The sequence below is a fragment of the Protobothrops mucrosquamatus genome, unplaced genomic scaffold (assembly GCF_001527695.2).
Source record: "Protobothrops mucrosquamatus isolate PMUCROS unplaced genomic scaffold, P.Mucros_1.0 scaffold110, whole genome shotgun sequence".
In the NCBI taxonomy this organism is placed as follows: domain Eukaryota; kingdom Metazoa; phylum Chordata; class Lepidosauria; order Squamata; family Viperidae; genus Protobothrops; species Protobothrops mucrosquamatus.
This window is the reverse complement of record NW_015386482.1, coordinates 1,424,292-1,432,602: the sequence shown is the minus strand read 5'-3', so window position 1 is coordinate 1,432,602 and position 8,311 is coordinate 1,424,292. Positions and strand designations below refer to the sequence as shown.

Here is an 8,311-nt window from a genome sequence, read left to right as displayed (position 1 = left end):
TGTATACCTAATAAAAATGCAAAGTAATTATATTGATCTTGTTATGTTTCCCCCCTTTTAGATCACAAAGAAGCAGTGTTGTTGGAGTGGAGCTCTTCGACTGGGATTTACATCCAAGGATCCCTCTAGAATTAATCCAGAAACTCTGCCCAAGTATGCATGCCCAGATCTGGTTTCTCAAACTGGATTTTGGGCAAAGGCCCTTCCAGAAGAATTTGCAAATGAGGGAAATATCATAGCATTCTGGGTGGATAAAAAGGGACGTGTATTTTATCGTGTTAATGATTCTGCTGCAATGTTGTTCTTCAATGGGGTAAGGACAACTGAACCATTGTGGGCTTTGATTGATGTCTATGGACTCACTCGTGGAGTGCAACTATTAGGTAGGTACATATCTGAAAAAATATGGCATTGTTATGAGTTGCTACAGTGTGTCCTTGAATTCTTGAAAAAAAATACTTTTAATTCTTGCCTTCTCTGAATTAGTAATGACTCTCCAGTGGCTGAACAACAGAATCAGGCCATTTCTAGTAATGTGAGTTTCTGAAAGAGTATAGCTATCCATGCATTTTTATCTCTTGATTTTTTTTTCCTAACTCCATCTCCTGTTATGCTTATCTTCTAGTCACTGTTTCTTGTTCTTGTTCCAAAGGTCAAGAAGATTAAGAGCAATAGAGTAAGAGTGTCAGTACATTTTAAAATTGTTTGTTTTGGGCATAAACTGTTAATGAGCTAAGGACTCAGCTGGCCTGATAAACGTTATAGAGAGTTATTGCAGGCTTTTTGTATTTTATTGTCATTTTGACTTTTTAATCTGTGCCAAGCCACTTCCATATGGTACATATGGAGTATGTCCCTGATTGGACTATTACCTCAGAATTGGAGGTGAAAGCTTTTAACTTAAGTGACTAAAAACTGTAAAATGGTAGGTAGCTCAATAATAGAAAAATACTGTGTGTGTTTGTGTGTATGTGTTTGTGTATGAAACAATTTGTGTCAAATTTCTAAATAGGATATTCTGCATGTCAAACAAATAACTGCCAAGGCATTCAGAAGCTTCATCAGGCCATCTTGAAGGAAAGAAGGAAAGATGGAGAAATGAGATAAGATTGTTTCTGTCTTTGTGCAGTAGCTAATCAAACTAAAGTGGGTTGCCTAAAACAATGTAAAACACAGCATGCAAACTGGACCACAGCATTTGAGCCAGCATAAGCCAGAAAGCATTATTGTCATCTTGGAATAGGAAAATACAGGCAGACATCTTATTTATGATGAGTTGGAGGTGAATAGAAGGCAACATCATTTATTCCTGCCCTCCAGAAATGGTTGGTGGCCCAAAGTTATGTGAGGCAAATATGGCCAATGTCATCCCAAAATAATCCCAAGGGCAGGTTCTGTCACTAAAGAGAACGTAATCTAATGTCTGGTCTGCATGTCAGTCTCTTTAAAGTTAATGGTAGAGGACTTTCGCATTATCTTTATTGCATATTATTTTTCACATGCAAAACTTGTGGTCTTTCATTGATATATAAAAATATATCATTATATAATACATAATAATTCCAAATACATTTCCGTGGTATTTAAGCCATATTTTGCTTGAGCAAATGTATTAAACCATATTTGTTGTTTAAAAATGCTGCTTGATGCCCTTTTTACATTTTAAAAATTTGTTTATAAGGACATTCAAGATCAAGCAAACATTTCCATGATTGGAAGCCAGACATTACTATAAAAATAAATATCATTAATAAAATATGTTTTGTTATGACAGACCATTAGTGCATATTTTAAAGTATACTTTGTTCATCCCCCATATATTGCATACCTCTGTTACAACTGGGATAAGGAAATTAATACCAGGCTGTACTCAAAAGGAGAATTAATTGGTTATTGATTTATATAAATGTTATATTTTAAGGGCAATTGCTGATGTTAAAACTACTGGTTTGCTAAATTGAATCTGTTTATTGGACTCTGAAAAAAATTATTCTACTGCTTTATTGCACAGTAAAGGTATGGCAAACAGTGCTCCTTTAGTGAAAGTTGGGGTGGTGCTCCTTTGTGCACCTAAAGAAATAAATGAATTCATATATATATTAGGAAATTATATTATTTATTTTGTCTAATGTGTTATTAGGCTATTTTCCATGCTACACAGAAGTGAATAGAGAAAGCGCATTGAATGACTTAGATTAAGTATTGTATTTGTAAAACAGATGACTGTTTGGGAACATAAAAATGTAGATTGAAAAAGTAAAGGGTAAAAGCAGAGAATTTAATGTAATACCATGAAGGAAACCACAACTAATTTGTATTCATTTCCATAAAACATTTATTGGTCCAGTAAAGCACATAGTGGCCCTGAATCGACAAAGCTCTGACCAGAAATGAAAGGAAATAAATTCAAAAATTGATATATAATACTTATTTTTTATTTATTTATAAAAATTATTTGCTGCTCATCTCATATCCACCACTTAACAGTAATACTAGAAATCATTAGAATTTATTAGGTTTTCCTAATTGTGTGGTCCTGTTAGATATATCAGAATTTCTTTTACATTACATTTTACAGCAATCTTTCAACCTTGATTTATGTGTCATGAAGTCAGTGTTGACTCTTAGTGAGTACATAAATTTTCTCCAGGACAATCTGTCCCTAACCTGGTCCTTAAAAGACTTCCAGTGATGTGCCCATTGACAATATAACTGATTCTATCCACCTTGCCTTTGGCTTCTTTTCCTCTTTCCTTCCATTTTTTCCAGCATCAGAGCCTTTTTCAGAAAACTGGGTCTTTGCATAATGTGTCCAAAACAAGATAATATGAGCCTGCTAATTAGTGCCTCAAGTGAGAACTCTGATTTGATTTGGGTTTTTTGATAGATTTGTTTTCTTGGCTGTCCATGGTAATCTCATGGTATTCTCTCAATCCCAAATTTCAAATGTGTCAATATTCTTTCTATCGTGCTTCTTCAAAGTCTAACTTTCACTTCCATAGAGTATTACAGGGAATGCCATTGCTTGCACTAGTCTAATCTTTGTAGATTTAGAACACTGCATGCCATGTGAATGTCTTTTCCAAGGCCTTCACTGACTGCTGTACCAACTGCTGTACCAAGTGCTTCCCTGCGTTATTCCTTTTTTCTTGATGGTTGATCCTAAAAAGGCAGAAGATATCTATCACTTCAGTACCTTCATTATCAGATCCAAGGCTGGTTGTTGTATCTATTATCAGTTAGATTGTTCGTCTTTGTATTTCATGTTAATCCAATTTTTTCTTACTCCTTGATTTTCATTATTAGAGATTGCAGCTTTGTTGTATTTTTGGCTATCAAGGTAGTGTCGTCAGCATAGTGCCTGTTATTGATATTACTTCTTTTACATTTTAAAACCACACTCATCTTCTTCCAATCTACCTTCTCATAATATATACTCAGCATATAGGTTGAATAGATAAGGGGAAAATATATAGCAGTGATGGCAAACCTTTTAGAGACCGAGTGCCCAAACTGCAACCCAAAACCACTTATGCATTGTCGGGTGCTGGGTGGGTGTGGCCCATTGGCTGAGTGTGGCCCATTGGCTGGGTGTGCCCATTGGGTGGGCGTGGCTGTGGTGGTAATGGCAGACTGGGTGGGACTAAAAAGTTCAATCAATCAATTCCAACTTTGCAAGACTTTTTTTCCCCGCGAGAAGTTGAAATTGACTGATTGATTGAACCTTTTTTTTTTTGCACATGGCAGCAGAGGCCTAAACGAAAAGGTTTTATAAAACCCAGCTGAAGGCCTAGAACTGGGGCTACGGTGTGCGTGCCCACAGAGAGGGCTCTGAGTGCCGCCTCTGGCACCCGTGCCATTGGTTCACCACCACTGGTATGCAGTCTTGTTTCACTCTTGTGCCAAATGGAACTAGACTGTTTTACTATGATCTTTCTCTAATCAATGAAGCACATATGGACTTGTTTTTGATATTCTTTGGCTTTCTCAGTTACTAGGTACTTAGCGGGCATCAACAATAATGTCTTGTGTTCCCGAGTCTTTTCTAAAGGGACAATCAGTTTGAAATCTGAAGATGACTCTATCTACCAGGGAATTTTTCTAATAGATTTTGTTCTGATTTATTCTCTCAATATATATTGTTGTTGTTATAGTTGTTGTTGTTGTTGTTGTTGATGATGATGATGTTGATGATAATGATGATGATAAAGTTGGAAGGGACTTGGAGGTCATCTAGTCCAATCGCCTGCTCAGGCAGAAAACTCTATACCATTTCAGACAAATGGCTGTCCAGTCTCTTCTTAAAAACCTCCAGTATTGGAGCATTCACAGCTTCTGGAGACAGGTTGTTCCACTGATTAATTGTTCTAGGTTGCTTCTCTCTTTGGTTAGTTTCCATCTGTTGCTTCTTGTCTTGCCTTCAGGTGCTTTGGAGAATAGCTTGACTCCCTCTTCTTTGTGGCAATCCCTGAGATATTGGAATACTGCTATTATGTCACCCCTCATCCTTCTCTTCATTAAACTAGACATACCCAGTTCCAGCAACCCTTCTTTATATGTTTTAGCCTCCAATTCCTTAATCATCTTTGTTGCTCTTCTCTGTACTCTTTCTAGAGTCTCAACGTATTTTTTACATCGTGGTGACCAAAACTGAATGCAGTATTCCAAGTGTGGCCTTACCAAGGCATTTAACGTACCGTAGTTTACGCCTGCAGTTTTTAATTAATATCATAGAGACAAAAGCCCATCCTAGAAGGAAACAACATCTTACTTCCTATCACTCTTAGAAAAGCAGTTCTGAATGTACATCTTAAAATCTTTATAAAATATTATCCTGCCACATCTTAGAAAGAAATTTCATGCTAAGGGAAACTTTTATTTCTATAATTTTACATCTTTCCTAGTTTTATGTTGAGTGATAGTTCACCTTAGAACAACTTTACATTTCTTTTCTTCTCATCTCCTTGTCTCAGCTTTGAGATGGAACACTACTCTGTGACACTATCAATTCAGATAGTAAACATTAGAGATAAAATTAATCTGTGTGGGTTGAATCTCCATTAATAATTTGCTATTAATAGAGTCAAATAGTGTGCTCAAATTTGCCCAAGTCCTACAAGAAAATGAGCAGTGGTTTCAAGGTAACAAATTACATGGGCAAAGCTATTGCATTCTATGGAATTTTCTTATACCACTCTCTCAAGATAGCTGTAGGCAAAGCATTAAATTATTATAATATCATATCTTGTCTATAGTTTGATGTCTCAGTCGGTCTCATGTGTTGCAGGCGATGGTTGAGTACCCAAAGTGTGATCTACTGCCACATGGGATTTTGCTTCCTGACTTTCTATATATGTTATTCTCTACCTTATCTTGATAATGAGCTAAGGCTAACATGGCTTCCAGTGAGAAGCCACAGTAAATTAAATTATGTAAGGTGGCACTTTACCATTTGCTGATAAATTTGTTAGAGGAAATCAGAGAGACCAGACCATAAAGTTAAAGATTAGACCATAGGGACTCCGAAACTTAAGATGTTTTTATAAGGTCCCATTTGTATAATGTTCAGATGTTGTACTTGGGCTTTAGCGATAATTTAATTGCAGCTAGATATAATGCTCCCCAAGATCTGTAGAAGTCTTGAATATCCAAGGTTGATCTCCCTGAATTATGTATTCTAAAGCAGTCAGCTTTCTGTGGCATACAAGATTAGGTACTTAAATTGTATGGTCTATTGCATCTCATGCACATTTAGTGTCCATCTATGGCAAAAGCAATAATAACTGATCTCAAGATCTCTTTTCATAACTGATCTCAAGAACTTTCTCAGAGTGGACTCTGTGAAGGACGTGGCCTTTGTAAGGCAACCTGGGTTAATGCCAGTAGCACTACATCGTCTGCATATGAGAGGAGATACAAATGCTTTTCAAAAGTCTTGAAAATTTGTCAGGATTTTCCTGGTGTAAAGATCTTGGATGGACTTTTATTTTTAAGTTGTCATGGAATTTTTGTAAAGGTAGGAGCAAAATCTATCAACAGAGGGTTCATTCATTTTTTGCCTTAACCTATTTCTGGAAATTGAGTCACGTTTTGTTAAAATCAACAAAAGCAAAATATAATATTGGCGTCAATTTACTGGTATAGTTATCAACCATGAATTGTAATATTAGGGCTTGATTTATATGATAATGTCTTTCCCTACCCCCCCCCATCTGTCAAGATATATTCTGCCTTAATCTAATTAAATAACTTCCTTTTAGATGAATGACGTACATTTCGTGGATGATATTAAGTAAGTTAATAAGTCAGGAGTTAGTAGAAACACTCCTTTTGCTTTTTTATGAATAGGAACTATTATTGCCAGATTCCATTCCCATGGGAATCTGGTCATATTAACATAAGTAAAAAGAGAAGCTAAAAGAAAGGTCCATCGATCTGAGTTGTAGTGTCATTGCCTGGGGCATTTCCTACTTATATTTATTTTGTCAAAAATGCAATTTCTGCACAAGTTACTGGTGTTTTTTTTATTTAAATCATTATGGGCACCCACCACAATAAACTTTTGGGGAAAGGAGGAAAGCACATATATTATAACTATCATGTTTCATTATGGTATCTCTCATTAAGCAGACAGTTTCAGATTATGCACCATTATCTTCAGAACTTACTGGCACTTTAAAAGTTATAGATGGGGGAGAACAAAAGCCATATTACCATACATTGGAGTTTTAGCATTCAGTATCAACTTATATGTAGAAGGCAATATTGATTCTGCTCTAGTTCTCAAGCACAGAAATCAGGAAACCCAGGCAGTTCAAATGTATATAAGGGTTTATTGCAAGCTTAAGCTCTCTACAAGAATCTGAACCACTAATGGTCAAAGCAAATTGGTGGTAGATAAGAGTTAATGGAATTCAAGGTGGACTTAGATTTTTTGTGGGCACAAAGGCACTCGAGATTGATGCCTCATTTGACCCTTCCCTCAGGCTCTGCCTCGTCATCTCATACACTGACATTCTTCTAAATAGATGTTTTCTGCCTTGTGTGCAAAATGTTTTCTTCATATGCCTCAAGGAAAGGCAAATTATTTTTGTTAACCAGAATAATTATATGCAGAAGTATATAATCATTCATATCTATATCTATGTATCTGTTTTTTTTCCAGAAAGCTTTTGTCTTGTTTACTATATAAATTGTTTCTAAGGAATATTATAATTGCTGAACAGCTTAAATTATTCTGAGAAGCATTTGCTTTATAACCTCTCTTTATATTATCAGCTTGATGTTTAATTTTTTTGTATCAAACTAAGTTCAAATATATGGATATATTTGTCTTAGTGGCAGGATGATATATAGGAGGTTTCTAATGAGAAGTAGCAGTGTGTTTATGTAAGGCAAATGCCCACAATTTCAGTAATTGGAAACTCATATTCATATGTTTATTCATAGAGGCATGTATTGGAAGCAAGGCAATCTGAAAGCAGCTTGAAGAAAGCAATAAATAGTATCTTCTCTTACATAATTTCTTTGAGAAGCCAAATTATTATAGATCCTGATAATCAGTTGCATATTTTTCTCACCCTGACACTAAAATACAATGCTTACAAGTTTTATATCTGTTGTATAACATTTATACCCATTAGTGGCATCCAAAATTATCTCCTTCCAATATGTTGAGTGGAATGGAGGAAAGGATTGTGGTGAAACCACATGCAGTTCTTATTCATTTTTCCCATTGCTTTTATTGAACTGTGATTAACAAACAGTTTCAGGTAGCTACATTAATAGAAATCCAAGATGCGTATGAAGAAAAAAAAATAGAGAAAATACAAAAAAGAACTATTCCAGTGTAAATAAAGAGACAGGTACTGCACATGTACAGATTTACCATATGTGTAAAGTTTACCACATTATAGTCTATTGCTATTGAGGTAAATCATAAAAGCAATCCAAATTCGGTAAAATTGTGTCTCTTGCCTCAAATGTTTCATTGTTTGAACATTAACTGTAATTTTTTTTTCTAACGTGGCAAGTGAAGAGATCTTGTTAATCCACATCTTAAATGTTACACTATTTAGAGTTTTTCAATGTCACACAATTATTATTTTGGCTGCTGGTACTGGCAGCTCGGGGGGGTACACGAGCCTGGTTCCAGGGAATTGTGAACGCTTCTCTGCAGGAGGGTGTCTTCCCTGCGGCCCTTAAAGAGGCCGTTGTGAGGCCCCTCCTCAAGAAGCCTTCCCTGAACCCAGATGAGTTGGCTAACTATCGCCCAGTCTCCAACCTTCGCTTTACGGCGAAGGTTGTTGAG

At 35.9% G+C, this 8,311-nt stretch overlaps 1 protein-coding gene across 1 annotated transcript in view; it reads left to right on the top strand.

Annotated features, from left to right (window-relative positions):
• The window catches only part of NEURL1 (neuralized E3 ubiquitin protein ligase 1), a 56,500-nt gene that overhangs the window by 17,602 nt on the left and 30,587 nt on the right, over window positions 1–8,311 (top strand). The window contains exon 3 of the mRNA XM_015812793.1: window positions 62–383. Coding sequence (XP_015668279.1) covers window positions 62–383 — 322 coding nt within the window. The remainder of the gene's footprint in view (window positions 1–61; window positions 384–8,311) is intronic.